This window comes from Drosophila sechellia, chromosome 2L, assembly GCF_004382195.2.
Source record: "Drosophila sechellia strain sech25 chromosome 2L, ASM438219v1, whole genome shotgun sequence".
In the NCBI taxonomy this organism is placed as follows: Eukaryota; Metazoa; Arthropoda; class Insecta; order Diptera; family Drosophilidae; genus Drosophila; species Drosophila sechellia.
Window position 1 is genome coordinate 4903600 of NC_045949.1, and position 18785 is coordinate 4922384.

Below are 18785 nucleotides of genomic sequence, written 5' to 3' on the forward strand. Positions count from 1 at the left end.
GTCTATATGGGGATTGCAAGTCAAACGCAAAGTTCTTCAACAATCAGCAACAAAGAGTTACAGTAGTAATAATAATAATAATGAACATTTAAGCTACAATTGTGATGACACTCGCAAATGCCTTGGCCTCAAATAAATTTGCATTAAATATTTGATTTAATTTCATGTAAAATGCTTACAAATTAATTGTACAATGTGAAACAAGGCCATGTATGTAAATGAAGCGATAAAGCTGCTTTCAAAATTCTTTCTTCTTTTCTTCGTTACTTTTTATGAATTATGATTTATGATTAATGTCTGCATTCTCCTTCAGCATTAGGCGCGAGTTTAATGACTTACGGATCAGCTTACTTATAAGTATATATATATATATTTTTGTTCTTTATTAAAAAATGCTAGAAAACACAAAAATCATTAGTTGTGGATTTTTACTTCATTTTTTATTTGATTTTTTCTTGTTTGTTTGTTTTTAAGAGTAATCTTAGTTCTTCTTGTTGTTTTATACAAAAAATCAACAAAATAGTAAAACTAAAACTAAAGCAAAGAATTAATTTAAAAAGGGTCACATGAAAACTAAGAAAGTTGAATAAATCGAAATGAAGATAATTGATTCAAATCGGAAATTGCGTGGAACTCATAAGAAATTTATTTGCATTGCTGCGTCTATATAATCGTTTTCTTCTTAATTTCCCTCACTATATATGCTTGTTTTATGTTTCGTTCGTTAAAAACTTAAAGACACTTGGACAATGTTTGAAACTGCTACGAGTTGTTGGTTGATAAATTGTTTTGGGTCTCTTCTTCAAATTTGATTTACAATTATCGATTGATGTTGATTGCAATTATACAATTAATATGTAAACATTGCTGCTAGACTTGTTATTTATTTAATGCCTGGATGAATATTAAAACCATTCAAATAATGCTTAATAAATAAATAAACATGTTATTTGTGGTTGTTTCTCTTGCTAGTGCGGGTTCTTTACTTGTCCTTCTCAGACTCGGCAGCGGCCACGGGCTTCTTGTTGCCAATGGGGATGGCCACTCGGATCCTGGAACACAAAAGCGATTTAGAATATCTCTCTTACGGGGATTTTGGATGGTTAAACTCACTTGTCGGTGATTTCTGTCAATTTGCTGCGCACCAGATCCAAGTGGGTGTCGATCGATTGCTTGTTGTTCTCGTACACCTTGGGCAAGGTAAACAGCGAGACAAAGGCTGCATAGAAGATAATCAGTTGTGTATCCGATTGTGTTAACTTAATCCTCCCACTTACCCAAGATGACCAGAGTCATGCCATTGAACCAGGCACCCACGTAGGTGAAGACCCACAGAATGACGCCGAACTTAATCGAATCGATGATATCCTCAACCAGAAACAGACGCCTCAGCTCGGAGATGAAGCCATTGATATGTGCCACAGCCACGCCGGCAATGTTCTGTACCTTTTCGTGCGACAGCGTCAGATCCAGCTCCAGGTAATCCCTGATTTCATAAGGAGGTACGTTAGTTAATCATTTTTTTATGGGAGATATCAGTCTACAATACTCACTTGAAGGGGTGTCCCTCGTTTGTCTTTTGCACGGCCTGTGTCACAGATTTGTAGATTCTGAAGGCGACGGTGCCGAAGAGGGTCAGGAGCGACAAGTAGGCGAACACGCTGATCACCGAGAAGCTGGAGATGGCGGCCAGTGTGATCAGACCAGCGCCGAAGACGATGCCGGATTTCTTCACATCGCGCCAGTAGATAAGGGATTCCACTGGAAAGAAGAGCAATTGGATCAATTAGAATCTGCTTTTGGTCCACCATACACATTTGATTTTTCATTCCCAAATTATAACCCCCATAAACTGTGAAAAGAGACAAGATACGAGTGGACAATGTGGACTGAGAATCCCCAAATATACGGAGGCACACACACGTTCAGCGTCTCGCACGCATCTATATATCTTTTCAGCTGGCGGCAATTATGCAATCTATGAGATAAATGGATGAGATACAAATTCGAGCACCGTGGCCCCATCTACCGAGGTGGTAATTATCGTTAGCATTTGTTCAACGGCATGCAACTAAGCTCTGATACTATAATATCTGAACCCAAGCACCACCTTTTCTCAGCCCGGTTGGTTCACTCACACAATCTGTTCGACATTTTTCGGGTATTCAAGTTTTCGGGTTTTCCAACGGATCGTTCGCGGTGCTCCTACGTTTGACGTTCGCTGCCAAGTTCTACACACTAGCGAAGTATTATTTGGCGTCTGTTGGTCGGGGGCAGAACGTATATGAAAATGTCTAGAAGAAGAGGGCCAAATTGTCCGGACCCAGCCGGAAAACAAAAGAGAGCCGTGAAGAGCATAGCTACCAAGTGGGAAGAGCGATAGCGAAAGAGTGTTTGAGTGGCGAACGGATATGAAAATGGAAGTCGCAAACGCTTAGGAATCGATTGTCCAGCTCGTGACGGAATGTATCTCTTGGATTCGGATTCAATCGCTGACGTAAACACCTCTCCATCCGCTATAACTTGGCCATCGGATTGGGCTTCATTCGCTTTCGTCGGATTTGCCGATAAGAAGTCACTGCCCCACGGTGTCTGGGTTAACCCAATTAACATATGTACTAAAACAAACAATTCGTCTATAAATACACATCTCAAGTGTTGGAAATAGGGGATTTACCAACTCATTGAGAGGTCATTAGTTTGAACTGATTTGTTAGGGTGCAAACTACTTAGGGCAATCCAGTAAGGTGCTACCCGCAAGGAAATGATATATGGCCTATAATTAACGATAAGCATTTATTATTTTATAGTACTTTATAGTAGTTTGGTTTAGGAAACACATTAATGAGTTTATGATAGTGTATGCTTGTTGGAGATGCGTTGAAATCTATATATGTTGGATCCTCAGTAAAAATGGCATATAAATAGTATAAATGGTAACCTTAGAATACACCTAAACAAATAGCATATAGATAAAACCGAAAGCCTGCAAGCTGGGTAAACTAGTTTCGGATTCGAATCCGTCTAAGTTGCCAGGCCAGACTCGATCTGAGGGGTATTATGTAAATATGGGTGAAATAAATTAGAAAGGAGACGTACAATAGTGATGAGATGGCAGCGTCTGAGGCCCTTAGCTCGGTGAAAAGACTGAGAAAGCTCTCCGATGGGAGAAAGTTACCCGAGTACCAATTGAATCGAAGATTTCGTTACAATTGCAACTGGAATCCAGCCGAAGATTTCTTCGGTTGGAACTGGTTTGGTTTCGTTCCCCTTGAAACCCGTTTTGGCCGAAAGTGAAGTGCAGCCTCATCGGGGCAGCAGAACACGAATGTAGTGATAGAAAATAATTACAGAAAAGAAGGCAGATAAGAGCGACTGGGACTGATAACGTATAGTAAGTACCTGCTATTTCGACACTTGTTTAATAATTCAATTTAAAATTGCCAATGCAAGCTGGATTTTTGATGATGGGCGAACATTTTCTGTTGATTGCTGGTTGCCAAGCACTCAGTTCACAACGTGGCACAAAATGAATATACCATATATGAAATTAGCACTGTGTCTAGAATCGAAGCGAAAAAGAATTTGCATAGCGAAGGCTGGATTTCATTGGATAGTGCTTTTTGGTTATGACTTTCATTCAACATTTTAGCCACTTTGGCGGTGATGGTATTCTGCTGCTGACGTTGGCAGCAATCACTGCTCCGCTCCATAAATACATTTTATTCCACGACCTCCCGAAGATAAGACCCTCGTTGGGATGCTATTGTTGTTTTCGGGGGGCTTTAAGAACCCAGAATGGTCAACGTGGACCAGCAGCCAGGTGATAGCGAAGGCGGAGATAGCTCCCTGGTGGTTTCCCATTTGGTATTACCTGGTCCGCGTTCTGGAAGCGGCTGAAAGTTGCCATTGGAGTTGTTGCGTGAGTAGCGCTTGCTGCCGCCTGCCATTTTTTGTGTATTTTAAAAACAGTTACTAGAGCTTGGCGCCAAAATGTATGCAAAGCGGGCTGGACTTTCGCGTGTCTAGGCTTAATTACAGCGATGAAGTTAGTTAGTTAGTTAGTTGGCTAGTCACGCACACACACAACCACTGGCACACGAATGGGACGATTCGGCCGACCGTCTGAATCGAGCGCAGCAAAAGAACTGGAAGAAGTTTGAGCACAAATTAAACCAACAAGCCTCCAATTTGCCGTCGCATATGGGGAACTGCTTGGATGGAGCGAGCGGGACACCGACTGTAGCGGGTGGGGGAGCGAGAGAAAGGCAGAGGGAGAGGGCGCGAGAGTGGCGGCAAACAAGTTTTCTGGATTGAAAAAGCAGTGGGAGCCCCTATCAAGCAGTGCACAGTGGGCACGCCAGCAATCCAATCGATTAATGGACTACATATGCAATTTTATGTTTCCAATAAACATAATTAAATTCTATAAAATGTGTATTATTTCTTGATGGTATATTTGTACTTTCATAAATAAGAAGATTTTTGTATATTCGCTTACAAACCAATCTAGACAACCCACTGTGCACACTGTGCGGTTGGAGAGAGCTCCATTGGAGAGCGGGAGAGAGCAAGAGAGACGATCCGCATGGAAAGTAAAAGATAACGCGCAGTAACAACAACAAATCCGGCATGGGGGCCGCAAGGAGAGCAAGTGCTGTACGTCTGTACATATGTCAGCAAACGTGTCAACCTCAACCACGAACTTGGATTCGCGATTCGGCTGTGTGGAGCCGAAGATTGGAGATTGGACTTACATACGTAGTGTTACGTTGAGTGACGTAGTGGGTGGGGTTTTGCGGTTGAATCATGAATCCGAAGCGTGACCAACAATGGCGAAATGCGGGAAATGCTAACACATACGATGGGCCTAAATCAATAAATTAAATCTGCACTCACATCGTCTAGCATTTGTACTGCTTATCTGGGTTCAATGGACTGCTTGCGCCGGTTTGACAGCCACTGTGCGTGGCAATATCCAAAGCCGTGCTCAAATGAAAACGCAATAGGCGGGAAAACTGCGTTTTGGCGAAATGCGAAAAAGCGTTTATAGTGACATCATCATGCGCAAACACTTAAATCCAACCCCAATCACCTCTAAAGCTTTTGCGTTGCTTTCTAACCTTTTTATTTGGCGCGTTTGAATGAGTAAGCTCTGTTGCAAATGATATCATAGCATTGCTCGCTGACATAATTCCTAAATGCGCGGCAACAAACGTATGTACATAGATGCAATTATTATGTGCACCTGACATTGTCAGAAAGTCTGCAGAATTGCATAAGGCAATTATAGCAATGCAGCACATAGAAGCAAAAAGAAAATAATAAAATAAACCAGAGAGTACAACAATAATATGAACAACATTCAAGGTTTTTCTTTGTATTAAAGATTAAATTTTTAAATCATAATTCACTTAAATCTACTCACGCACGCACCCCCCACTTGAAACCGCAATAAAGTTCCACGAGTGGACGAGCCACTTTGGCTTATCAACCCAATTTGAACAGGGGGAAGTGCTGATAAGAGAAAATTCTTCTCAGATTAGGAATAGTTTTAGAACTCAATCACTTTTCGCACAGTAATCATAAATGAAAAATTGTCACCATTGATACATCTTTTCTATGCACTTATTGATAACAAGTGATCAATGATACCAAAAATACCCAATTCACGTAACTCCTATCTAATCGAATATTAAAGAAGGGGACTTATTAGCCCTCTACGCCGAAATACTTTTTCCAATTTTTCCTTAAGTCCTCAACATTTTCCCTAAGACACTAAAAAGAATATTTATAAATAAATTATAGCTGCATTTAGAGAGAGGGGCTGATTTGAAAAGAGAGGTAAAGAGAAAGAGCGCGAGGCGAGGCGAGAAATAAAAGAAATTCCCCAAGGGAAATTCCGTTTCATTCGATTTTCAGCTGGCCATGCGGTCGGCCCTCATATCTAGCCAAACCCTATATGTACGTATATATGTAGTACATCTATAATGGAATTCTTCCGCAACAATTTTCATTTAATTTTACTTACACGACTCGCGGTTCAGGGGCAAGTCTTTGAGTTCGCCCAGCGATTGCAGCAGAGCCTGCAGCTGTTCCAGACCAGCAGCCATCGTATCTTATTGTGTTGGGATTGACTGGATTAACTGAGTATATATGGTTTTAGTACTATCACTAAAGCTTTTCGCCCGACTGCAAGTGGAAGACAAAATTGGAAATGTAGCGAAAGTTCGGTCGACTTTTTCGCGCGGTTCACGGATCGAGGAAATGCGAATAATGCAACCGCGGGCATTAACATTAGCCAACTGAACGATCGCGGGCCAGAGCCGAAGCCGATCGGATCCGACCTAGACGAGAGATATAGAACCCGGCCGAGAGTTCCTCGCACCCGCTGGCGGAACTGATATGGAAAGTGCCAGCCAGTCGACGGGGCCAGATAATAGGATAGGATTAATATTATTATATTATTTCATTCACCGCTGATTTATTTGCTTTGCGACGATAACCGCATTGGCTAGGTGCACGTCTTGATATTGAATATGATACAGTGGTCGCTGGCTAAGGGAGATTCTTCTTCTTTAGGTTACTTTAATGGCCAATAGAACAGAGTGCACCAAATAATAGGTGTTTTAAAGTAGGCAATGATAGTTAGTTCCTCTTTCTGGAACTTCGCATTTTCTAGTGATCACTGTATCCACATTTGCATATATTGTCAGCGTTAGGGCACCTATCCAAGTTATATAATTAGAAAAGTATCCGCACAAAAAACACGAAAAATTCCGCGAGTTTTTCTGGGGCGGGGGCAAACAGATTGCTGCGACGACAATGACAAAGGCGCGGATACGTGTTTTCTGTCAGCTGCAAGTGCGGGTCATTCGAGGAGTTCAAACAGCTGACACAATCCGTGGCATTCGCAGTGGAGGAAGGGTATCCACATCCCGCACAGGCACAGACACTGTCACACACTTATAACCAAACGCACGGGCACGCAGAGTGCGGAAAGAACCATTTACCGATCTCGTTTTCGTGGTCGCGTTCTCGTGTTCGTTTTCTCGATCTCGATCTCGATCTGGACCTAGATCCCGACTCTGGGGCAATGTGACGTTGTCAAAGTCCGTACATCAACTAAACTACAATTAATTTCAGATGCGCTCAGCTCGTCGCAGGGCGAAGCGAATACACACATGTCCATACGAATACAAGCGCACACACACACGCGCTGAAATTACACACGCAGGTACCCAACGCAAAGAACAGCTGCGAGCAGTGAAATAGGTTCTATTCACTATTGTCAAATAAATGTAATAAGAACAAGAACCAAATTGGATTTTATGTTTTCATTAAAAGGCAAAGGGAGATTCTTTCGAATTCTATAGAATTGTCTCAGCTTCATATGTTCCCCCACATTTTACAAAACATTTAAAAGCTCCTGAATAAAACCACAATACGTAAAAGTAATTCCTTATCCGAAGATCACTAACATTTTGGACCTTACTGTGGGCAAAGAAGGAAAGAGGAAAGGGCCGATGGTGAATTGCGGAAGGCTAGGTAGCCGACTGATTTTCTCCCGAACATGTCCCTGCACGCCGCGATCACCGGGAACCGGTAAAAGGATCGAAGAGAGCGAATGTCCAGGTGAGAAGATGAGAGAGCAAAAGGAAGCTGAACCGAATCGGTTCACCCGATCTATAGGTCATACAAATTCGAATCGGTTATAATTTACAGCTACAGTGAAGGTAAACAAATTGTCAAGATGTTGGATTAAAGTTTAGATAGTCTATACTATGCATTTAAAGAGATTCCGTAAAGTACTTAAAATCTAGCCAATTATTGCACCGTTCGCTATGGATTTAACATATCAAGTGCCCACTGTTCCAATATTCTGTTGCTCCCCAGTTCAACTGCTTGACCGCCCAGTGCAGCCTACATTGCAATGTTTAAATGTTAAACCGCACGGCTAGCAGATCAACAACAACAGCAACACCAACCCAAAGATAATGCCAACGACAGCAACAAATGACAGCGAATGGCTGAAATACTTAGCTAAAATGCTAAAATTAGCAAGCAACTGTGAGTTTGAACATTGACGCCGGCCGGGTAGTCAGCACCCAAAGGGGGTGCGAATGGGACAGAACGAGATGGATGAGAGCAGTAATGAATGAGATTCAAGATTCAAGGTTAACGATTTCGCGCCTTGAAGAAGCTGCTCACTGCTTACTTTGAATTGTGAGCTGCTTGCGGCAAGCAGTGCGAACTGCTTAGCCAAAAGCGCTCGAATTTTAAAATTTAGAATGTACCTATTTTCACTTTTCGGGATCTGACGTCAGCATCGATAAAACCAAAAGCTCTAAGTGCTCATGACTTGGCGACTCCCTTATCTTCAATTTCTAATTGCAAACCAGTTATCGCTAGGCAAAGAATTAAGTCATTTCTACTGGCTTATCATTGTTATTTGTGCGTTTTTTTCTAATTTAGCTTTTTGCACTTGAATGCAAATTTTTCGCATATATAAATATTCTTTTTTTTTTTTGGCGCTGAATTAGCAAAGGCCAGAAAAATGCCGTCGATGATCTAATCGATTTCGGCTGGAAGTATAAAATGAAATATGTATACAAATGTTTTTAGACAACAAGAAAACTTGTCGTCCGGGGCACGTAGCATTTCTCTTTTTGGCCGTTACTCATTCGAGTTCTTAAGACAGTTAAAAAATTTAATGAAATAAATACCTAAAGACCGTTGGTTTAGATAGTTATATCTTAAGAATTAATACCAATGCAGTCATGGCTAAAAACTGAAACGAGTCATTTCGATATTTAAATACGAAATATTCATAATATAACGAAATTTCACCACTTCGAATGGAAAGCGCAAACTAGAACAATGGATGACTAATCATGTTTCTTAACGCTACACTGGCTGCGAAAACATCAATGTCTAATTAACAGTTTTACATTCACCGCCCGCTTGGCTTTCCTCTGTTGGAGAATGCTAATGTGGGCCGACTTCCGACTGACTGGCTCGTTTGTTCAAGTATTCGAGTGCCCACAGTGGGCAGTCCACGGCGAGCGGCACTTAAGCTCCTAACCATGTCCAAATTGGGCACCGCACTCGGGCTGAAAGCCCGATGGATGGAGAAATCCATCAGCGCCACAGGTTCATGTCTAGCCACTCGTGCAAATTGTATTTTGGCCAATAGAGGAGAATCATGTGGAAAAGAAGGGGAAGCAGATTTTTTGCAAATTTGGGAGTGGCTGGCTAATGAAATATTGATATTCTAGAGCTTGTTACTTTTCTTATAGTATATGTCAGTACTTGGATATACATATGTACACTTAAACTTAAATCATGATGAATAGCTAGACTATAAATATTTACGACATCTAGATGCAATAATGAGTTAGTGGTGATGTAAACTTAATTGGCCAATTAAACTATTTTAGTTTGACTCAAGCAGAAAATCAAACCACTGATTTTCTTTATACTGTTAGTAGATTTATTGATAGCAATTCGATATTCTGAGCATCACAAATGTAATAAAAAAGCGATTTAATTCAAAGCCAAAGTCCAGCCGTTAAAGTGACTAAGGAAAGCACAGTACAAGTGCATGGTTAACGAGTGATTTTTTAAAAATAACTAAAGTCGTCAGACGGCGACCAAATTAAATGCGAGTTAGTCATAACAAAAGCAAATAATTTTACAGCCAAAATGCTGATTATAAGCGGTGCACTAAGTGAGTAAAGGTACAAATGTACATAGGTTTATACAGACATATTTGTACATACTAGTACCTATAGAAAGTGCATGGAGCGTTAGACTGAGCTCAGATTGCATGCGAGGCCTTTGCCCCCCAGTTTTGTGGTGGGGAAAACGGCAGACGCCCCATATCAGTTTGCGATTTTCAGTGGTAAAGTGTTTTTGTGAATATGCAACAATAGAGGAGCTTCCTGTCCTACAACTAACTATGAATTTAAAAGACAATTTTTGGCATGTGCAGTATAAATTGACTATTTTTCACAATTCAAAATATAGTTAAGTGGTTCTACTGTACTGGACGGCACTGTGCCGCTTGTCGGTATAGTTGGGTTGGCTTAGCATGCGATCCGATTACGGTTACCGCTCACCGCTTCAGTGCAAATCGTTTGGCTGGCGGGTAACTGAACTATATGAAAACGACGGCTAATTGCAATGCGACTGGACTTGCAACCCAATATATGAAAGGGATGGCAGCGAGGGGTGGGGGTTTGCAAAGTGAGGGGGCGTGGCAGCAACCCCCATGAGCATTACAGAAAATGCAAATTATTTACTATGTACCCTCCAGGTGAAAGCTGCACCAAACATGAAACTAAATTTTAAAGTGTAGTTACAAAGTAGAAAGTGTAGCTTAAATTTATATATTTTAGTAATAAGAGAGATTTAAATGCCTACTATACTATTTAAATCGTTTTGAATGTTATCCACATCGGGGCATCCCCCAATACATGTAATATTGCCCTAGAAAGGTACAGAGACAATGCAGAGTGGAGCACTCGAAAGGATATGCGGAATAATGTGGCATACTTTCTGGGGCACTGCTTGCAGCAAATGAATATGAAAACAACAACAACAACAGCAACAGCGGGAGCACAAAGCCCGTCATTTGTACTTGTGCTCGTAGGCTCTTAACCAAATGGGGGAGCAAAACAAAGCCAACAGCAATAACAACAACAACAACGAAAAAGGACAAAAAAGAAGAACGGGGGTGGCTCGATGACATCATCATCATAATCATATAAAACGCATATTGACAATCGTTTCGTAGGATTTGTACAGTTACAGTTTTACAGCGCACAGGTTGGGCGGTCAAGCAGCAGAGTCGCGGGCACAGTTTGGGCTGCACTGGACTTACCTTGCGGGTGCAAACGTTCGGGCTTAAACCAGGCATCTGCAAATAGGCGATTGATATATTGATTTTCGTTAGTTTAGCGGTTAGTCGAGGTGCGAAAAGATAATGAAAACAGGACGGGAAGGAGATGGCGTGCAAAACAAAAGCTCAGTGCAAAAGCAGTTAGGCAGAGTTAAGGACAAAGCAGTTAAAGCAGTACTACAATTAAAATTTTAAAGCAAAAACAGCTATAATACACAAAAGGGTTAAAAACCACTTTTACAACAACACAGTATATACATATATACTATATGGACAAATTATACAATCCTTAAGCATAAAACTACCACCCAGGCCACCGTTGACAGAGGTTAGTTTCGTTGTTTTTCCAACTTATTTCACAAATGCGGGGTGAGTTTCGTTTTTTTTTTTTTGGGGAATTTCGCTCATCGTTTTTCTTTTAACTTACTGGGATCGAGTATGGAGCAAATCAATGGGCGCTGCTTGCACACGCCATTCTGACCGGTTTCACCAAATGCGGACATTATGCTGGTTTCAATTTGGATTTGCTTTTTGCTTAGCACACTTCTTCGTTAGCACTACGAGTTATCCTTTTTATTTGGACAGTAACTTTTCCGTTTTATTCGATTGTTTTCGTTGAGCAAAGCGCAGCGCAGAAAGAGAGCGGAGAGAACGAAGAAACGAACGAACGGGTATTACGACGTTAAGGTATTACGCTATAAGAATTTTCCACTTCCGTGTGGCGGCCTCACGACGCGTATAGAGACTGAAACGTATTGGCAAAAGCTTTGCGCGAAAAGCAGGCCGGGCCTAACCCCCGTCCCATTCCCCCCTGGAAAGGACAACCCTAGGCTCAGAGCGGCGGCGCCGAGAGAGAGAGTAAGAGAGATGTCTAAGCTGACCCCCGCTGCGCACACTACACACTACAGTGGAGCCTCCTAACTCATTGACAAAGCGTGTCCTTTTGTCACTGGTAGTGAAAAATGTGTATGCAGAATGTTTTAATAAGCTAAAAATCGTAAGAAATTTATATCTTTTCTTTTAAAAAGTTTTTAAATTATTTTGTTTTGAGGATGTGCTTAGTCGATAGCGTGTGTCCACTGTAATCGGCCGGCAGGGCTGGGGGCGATGTGGATTCAATGAGCGGGCAGCCGCAAGTCTCGCCAAGTTGAGCAACCGTGCTTAGCCCTGAACTCGGTGGCACGGCAGTAGCATTTGATGTGCCGCCGAGTTTGGGGAAAGCTCGCTAGCTGGGGGCCATCGATTTCACCTATTGCAGCTGACCCGCTGCCTGGTGACCGGAGAGTTTTTCCGGGCGGAGACTTTTCTTGGCTTTCCGCGCAGCGCATGCGTTGGCTTCTGCAGGACTCTTGTTGTTTTCGTTCGACACCCAACGAGTGGGCCGGAAATTGCCAGACGCTGCAACTTTTGGGTGCGGTGGGTGCAGATGCTGTTGCTGTTGCTATCGCCCGCACGCAGCCCAACCGCCAGCTTGCCCTTTGACCCCGCCCTGCAATTGCGTGCGGCGCGAGAATTAGATAGCAAATCAATCAACTGAGAATCGCAACGCAACGCATTTCGCACTTTTCTGGCCATTGGTAGTCTAGGCAATCATTGTTCCACTTTGCTGAATTGTATACTTTTGGCCATCGACCAATATTTGACGCATTCCACATGAGATGTGCTGCCAAAATGGCAAACTTCTTTGACGGCTTAGCACAGTTCTGTCCGAATGAAATCGATATGTTGGCAGGAAAATGAATACGGAAGCATGTTTTACGGAACAATTTCCCAGGGAAACTTATACCAAAGCTTTCGCACTAAGTTCTTTGATACTGATAAATTTGACCTACTTTATAAGTGGAAAAAACCTTTGACAATATATGGAATTCCTTTGAAAAAACTTATACTATATTCTATATCTATTATATGTGGGTTAAGTATTGTTTAAAGGTAAATTGTTAGCAAAAAGAAGACAGCGGTTTATTTTTCATCAAAAGAGAAAATCACTTATTCGCTATAATCCACATATATCGAGCAATACACTTGTCCATATTGGTTTTTAGGTTAAATTTGACCCACGCACCATAACTTTCTTAATATAGGCAACTCTTGTCTGGTTTTTCCACCGAACACCATGTGTTCTTCTTTATGTGGCCCCAAAAAAAGCGATTCCCCCACTTAATCGATCTCTGGCCGCGTGGGAGATGCAATTAACCAAAAATAATTTAAAAAAAAAAACACACATTGTTTACTCGGCTCCACTCTTCGGATTTCCGCTTTTCTTTACCGATCAACACAACGCACAAGTAAAATTAAAATAAATTCTATATCTGCGGTCAGGATGGTATTGTTATATGTAGTTATTATACACAAATGTGTAAAGTTAAAATGTGACGATATCGGGAGCTGTCAGTGAACTACAGTTGATTGCAACTAACTATGAACGTTGGCGATAACGGGGGTGCGATAAGGTGGATGCTAAACGAGAGGGGAAGATGCAATGGAGGAATCCGTTTCGGATGCGAGAGTCCAAAGCGAAATCAATGGCAAATTGGAAGACAAAAGCGCAGCGAAAGAACAAAAGAACAAGGCAAATATGTATGTGCGCTCCAGCTCAGCTGGTTAGTGGAATAACAAAAATAGCCGCATAATCGCACTAAAGGAATGGATGCAACCAGACTGTCAGACAGTCAGACAGAGGCGTCGATGGAAATCACTAATTGGAAAATGTTTTTCCGCCTGTTGAATTGAATTATTCGCTGGCTAAATTAGCGCACTGCCGAAAGGTAGTAGAAATGGGAATGGAAACGTGAGATTGCCAAATAGTAGCAGACATTACTACGCAACAATAAATTACTTAGCCGCAAATTGCTTTAATGGACACGAGGCTGAAACACAGAAAACACACAAAAAGAATCGCAATGAAATAAAGCGAAATATGATGAACGGACATGTGTACGTCAATGGTGGGTACACCCTATATATGTATACATATATATTATATATATATATATATATATATGGAGCTTTTGGAACGGAGCAGCTAGTGAGCTACTGAGCGGCTGATTCACGCCGGCTAAGTATTTCGGTAATGGTGAAACCAGCTTCGAGAATGTTGCCCCCTTTTCGTATCTACCATACGCGGCGTGATGAGTTGCCCAGTTGGGATTAGTTATGCAATTTACCTTCTTTTCACCTCCGTCTGCTCATCTAAGGTTTGCCTATCTGCTCTACGATTCAGCTCCCTATCTATTTAACTGTTTGTGTGTGCTTTGTTAGAAACAATAAACAGTTAGGGAGCTTATAATAATATTAATTTCATTCATAATATATTTGATTAATCACTGCTTCTCCCTGCAAAACATATTGCTTTTATAAAAGTGGTTTCTTGCAGTAAATTAGCGGGTTGCCTTTAGCGAACGACCCCTGTATTAAGCAGTCATAATTCTGTTCGTGGCATTCAAATGAGTGTGAATCACGCGGTGACGATCGATTGCGAAAAATCTATGGAAACTATGAGAAAGCCGGCAAACAATGCGGCTGCTGTTCAGATCGAGAATGATTAATGTCAAGGGAAATGGCAAAAAAAAAAAGAAAAGTCGAAGAGAGTATCTTCTGGGCTATTAAATTTCACCGCATTGCGATATAAAATTCATTTAATAAGAGAGCCCCGCAAAAACCGATGACATCATGAGCAGAGTTGGAGGAAAAAAAACCATACAAAAAAAAAATAAGAGAGTGGCGAATGACTAACGCACAAAACAAAATTAAATAGAAGGGGCAGCGGGCGGTGGAAAAGGACGTGGGATGCAAGGTGCGCCGCAAGGACACTGGGAACAAACATCAAAAGGGTATTCAAACGACGACGGTGCAATTTAATACTCGAATGACGACGGGAACACAACAAATTAATTAGAAACGCAATGATAACGGGTTGACTAGGTGCTATTTGCAGTGGCTACACTCACCCAATCCGTATTTGCAGAAGATCTCCTCGACGGACGCAATCTTTGGCTGCGGCTGGGTCGATTCAACTGGCGCCACTGGCACAACCTTCGGCTTGGGCGGCTCCACCTTGGGCTTGGTTGGCTCTGGTTTCGGTTCGACTACGGGTGCGGCGATGGTGGGTGCCTTGGGCGCCTCCTGGACAGTGGGCTTGAACACCACCTCCTCGTCATCCAGGTCGGTTATCAAAGCGGTTGTCACGGGTACAGCCACTGGAACCGGCTGGGGTTTGGCAACTGGTACTGATACTGGTACTGCCACTGGAGCAGGAGCAACAACTGGAGCAGCATCGGGAATGGGAGCTGGTGCGGGTGCTGGTGTGGGTGCTGAACGTGGCTCCTCCTTAAAATCGCTGGCCAGATCCTCCGACGAGATAAACTTCTCGTTGTCCTGATCCTTGAGGGCATCTACAATGGGTTTCTTGGCCGGCGATGGTGTGTACGAGACGGACGGCGATTCGGTGTCGGAATCCTGGTTGGCCTTGGTCAATGGGGCGACAGGAGCAGCTGGGGCAGCAGTGGTTGGCTTGCCCAGGAAGTCATCCTCCTCGTCGTCATAGAAATTGGCCGTGGACGGTGCCGTGGGCTGGAAGGCCTGGAGTGGTGCCGAAGGCTGGTCACTGAAGCTGCCCAGGAGGTCCTCCTCGACAGGAGCCGGAGCTGGGACAGCAGGGGCTGGCGCCACTGGAGCTGGAACGGCCGGAGCATGAGCTGGAACAGCTGGAGCTTGAGCTACCGTCTCTGAGAATGCAGCGAGGGGAGCGGAGAAGCCCCGCTCGGCATTCATGAAGTCGGTGGTCAGTCCACTGATGCCCTGCTTCACCTCCTTGCCAGCGTCGCGCAGAAAGTCCTCGAAATCATCAGTCTTCTGTGCAAACTTGGTGTCCAAATCGAGTTTGGCATCCTTAGCGTCGGCGGCCAGGCGTTGGACAAACTCCTGGGCATCGCCAAAGTCCAACTTCTTTTGCTCGTTGGCGAAGTAGTGCTCCGTGTGGGCATTATCGTCCTGTGCACCACTACTCACATTGCAAGTATCGCCACCAAGTCCAGAGTCCTCGTAGGCACGTTGTGCCTGCTTGAAGATGTCCTCGTTGGTGGCAGCGGCCTCCTTTTTCAGTTCGTCGAAGTTCCGATCCATATTCTCCAGTGTTTTGATTTCAAAATATAACACTTGTAATCAATAAGAATTTTCACAGATGTGTTGGAATATCCTGGCCTTCTGATTGGAACTTCGCACACACGCACACGTACGCACGCTCAGCGGAGATGCTTCACACACACGACACACCCACACACACACGCACAGGCTCCGAGCTACAGCTGATTTTGCCGGTTGGAATTAATATGATTTTTTTTAGCCGACTTAACTGCCTTCTGGTGACTAAAAGCCCGCAGTTCGCAGTGTTTTGTGCTCGGGAACGTTGAATTTAATTTGAACCACAGCGACTCTTTTACAGGCGCCGTCGATGCAGACGTTTGAAAAGTTTCAATGGACCTGCGCTAGAGGTGGCACAGCATTCGATACTATCGATGGCGCGCCCTGCATAATTGCCTAAAAATAGCCAAATATCTTGAACAGCCATGTTTCGAACCAAAGTTATGATGTTATCGGAACGTTTAGCCATGACATCAACCCAATATCTCTGGCAAATTCGCTAAAATTCCCGACATTTCCAGAAACTTTGCACAATTCAGTTATGTCTAATGTTTGATTTATTCGTAAACATAACAACCATGCTCAGGCGGTCCACTTGAGGCAGCGTGTGTCCTGGTGCGTATTCAGGCACCTAACGCAACAGTAGCGCGTTCCGCAGGCGGTGCACGAGTACAACGAGAAGTTGCCGCAAACGGCGCAGAAATGCCGCAGTGGCTTTTGTGGAGCCGGCGCTGCGGCGCTCTCGTAGTTGGGCTGCTTGTCCTTGTCCTCCTCGAGCAGTTGCTGAAAGTTCTTGCGATACTTGACGAGAAAGTATTCGGCGCCCTTGCGCTTGCCTTTCTTCTCCTTGCCGGTCTTTAGGCTGTCCTGGAATTTGGGCAACTTCTTGGACATGACGAGGTCGGCGTGTGGGTCATCGTGGTAGTTGTCCTGTTCCAGGGCCTCCAAGGCTTTTCGGGCACGCCGCTGGCGGGCTGTGGAGTCCAGGACACGCTTCTTTTCAGCGTCCTTGATGCGGTTGGATTCGCGACCCGTCATGGTTGTTTTGGGGTTTTTACTTTTGGCTATTGGATTTTATGGGTTGTGTAGGTTTTAAGCGTCCTTGTCGTGCAACGGAAAGCTTATCCGATCCATCAAGTCGTCCACTCGCGCCTGCAGAACTTCCACAATGTCCGTGGAGATAAACAAATGGTTCTCGTCCAGATCCTGGATAATGAATTTGCGACCCAGAGCCAGTTTTTCGTCCAAGTGCAGCAGGAATTGTTTCATAGCAGGATCACTGCGGGGAATGGGTTGAATATAGCGAAACAAACGTATAGGCGTGTACACCACTTACCACTCCACCAGCACTCCTTTCATAACATTTACCATGTTGCCAGCATTTGCTTGCCGAAATGAATAAACAATTCACCAATTCTCAGAGCTGAATGACAATCACAGTGAAACGTAAGTTAGAGCTGGCAGTCAGATATTTTAAGTATCGATATTTCCTTGACTTTACTCGATAATTTAATCAATAATAGTCACATCAGCAACATAATGTTAATAATCAACGAAATATAACACATTACTTTTAGCCAACACTCGAAATTAACTATATTAAGTTAGTTTGAGCGTCGAAAGTTTCGTACCTTCAAAAAATAGCTGTTTTGCCAGCCCTATCAGTGCCACTCTCTACGAAACGTAGACAGAAGTAGCGGGGTATTTGCCAGTCACACGGACAAACACCAAGGCAAAAGTGTGAGCAAATATTGAATTCCAAATTAAATTCCCAATTATATTAGGCCAAAAGCACGCAATGGAAAGGCTGAACGGAAGGAATGTGGCACTACTGGTGCTCTGCCTGTGCGCCGGCTACGCCCTGGTGTTCGCCGAGGGCGAGAAGGAGATACCGGTCACCAAATTCGGCCAGAACATAGCGCCGACGATGACTTTCCTTTACTGGTGCGTTATATGCGGGGCAATTAACATAATTGATAACAATGACCGATGTATTTCTCACCTTTGATCCGCCAAATAGCTACTCCTGCGGCTATCGCAAGGCGTTCGAGGACTACGTGGGCCTGCTAGGCGAGAAGTATCCGCAAATCCAGGTGAATGGCGGCAACTACAATCCGCCGGGTCTGAACTATTACCTCTCTAAGATGATATTCGCCCTGAAGATCATAATCATTGTGTCCGTGGTCAGTGCGGTCAGTCCGTTCACCTTCCTCGGCCTGAACACGCCCAGTTGGTGGAGCCACCTGCAGGCGAACAAGATATACGCCTGCATGATGATCTTCTTCCTGGGCAACATGCTCGAGGCCCAGCTCGTCTCGTCCGGCGCTTTCGAGATAACACTAAACGATGTGCCTGTGTGGTCGAAACTGCAGACGGGACGCTTTCCCTCGCCTGAGGTACTCTTTCAAATCATCGACAACCATCTGCAGTTCACCGAAAAGGTGCAGGAGAATCCGGACTTTGTTAAATAATAGCATTGGACGTACTGGACGGACGGAGGAGCGGAAACAGCAGTTGGACAACACCAAAACAGCCGCAGACAACGATTTCCGGCTCTGAACCCTAACTTAAACATAAGCTCTTGTTCCGACATTATCCACTTAGCTGTATTTCTGTTTTCACCCCAACTATAGCCTACTCTACACGTCCTAAACGCATCCAATCCGATCCGAACGAAATCGCATTTGATCGGATTTAGATGGGGTATAAAGTTCGCTTTAATTTCAATCAAACGAAATTT

At 43.5% G+C, this 18785-nt stretch overlaps 4 protein-coding genes across 12 annotated transcripts; 1 reads left to right on the forward strand and 3 right to left on the reverse strand.

Moving 5' to 3' along the window:
- Window positions 1-418: 418 nt before the first annotated feature.
- LOC6613422 (reticulon-1-A) lies at window positions 419-16381 on the reverse strand. Of its 9 annotated transcripts, XM_032724209.1 has the most exons (7): window positions 13173-13301; window positions 11331-11491; window positions 10886-10921; window positions 1554-1761; window positions 1278-1486; window positions 1114-1219; window positions 625-1052 (listed from the first exon to the last, which is right to left on the reverse strand). In XM_032724209.1, exons 2-7 carry the CDS (start codon window positions 11404-11406, stop codon window positions 983-985), a joined length of 705 nt encoding a protein of 234 aa, XP_032580100.1. In that variant the 5' UTR covers window positions 11407-11491; window positions 13173-13301; the 3' UTR covers window positions 625-982. The 9 variants fall into 9 exon arrangements, with proteins under 9 accessions (XP_032579929.1, XP_032579998.1, XP_032580100.1 ...); XM_032724038.1 differs by lacking the exons at window positions 11331-11491; window positions 13173-13301 and adding an exon at window positions 14854-16381 and having other exon boundaries at window positions 419-1052; XM_002037860.2 differs by lacking the exon at window positions 13173-13301 and having other exon boundaries at window positions 11331-11645.
- Window positions 16382-16584: 203 nt separating this feature from the next.
- Window positions 16585-17109, reverse strand: LOC6613424 (zinc finger HIT domain-containing protein 1). The gene has a single exon (XM_002037862.2). It carries the CDS (start codon window positions 17081-17083, stop codon window positions 16628-16630), a length of 456 nt encoding a protein of 151 aa, XP_002037898.1. The 5' UTR covers window positions 17084-17109; the 3' UTR covers window positions 16585-16627.
- Window positions 17110-17114: 5 nt separating this feature from the next.
- Window positions 17115-17491, reverse strand: LOC6613425 (general transcription factor IIH subunit 5). Its single transcript, XM_002037863.2, has 2 exons — window positions 17382-17491; window positions 17115-17324 (listed from the first exon to the last, which is right to left on the reverse strand). The coding sequence occupies exons 1-2, from the start codon at window positions 17414-17416 to the stop codon at window positions 17138-17140; spliced, it is 222 nt and encodes a 73-aa protein (XP_002037899.1). The 5' UTR covers window positions 17417-17491; the 3' UTR covers window positions 17115-17137.
- Window positions 17492-17745: 254 nt separating this feature from the next.
- Window positions 17746-18782, forward strand: LOC6613426 (thioredoxin reductase-like selenoprotein T homolog CG3887). Its single transcript, XM_002037864.2, has 2 exons — window positions 17746-17989; window positions 18066-18782. Exons 1-2 carry the CDS (start codon window positions 17844-17846, stop codon window positions 18514-18516), a joined length of 597 nt encoding a protein of 198 aa, XP_002037900.1. The 5' UTR covers window positions 17746-17843; the 3' UTR covers window positions 18517-18782.
- Window positions 18783-18785: the final 3 nt, after the last annotated feature.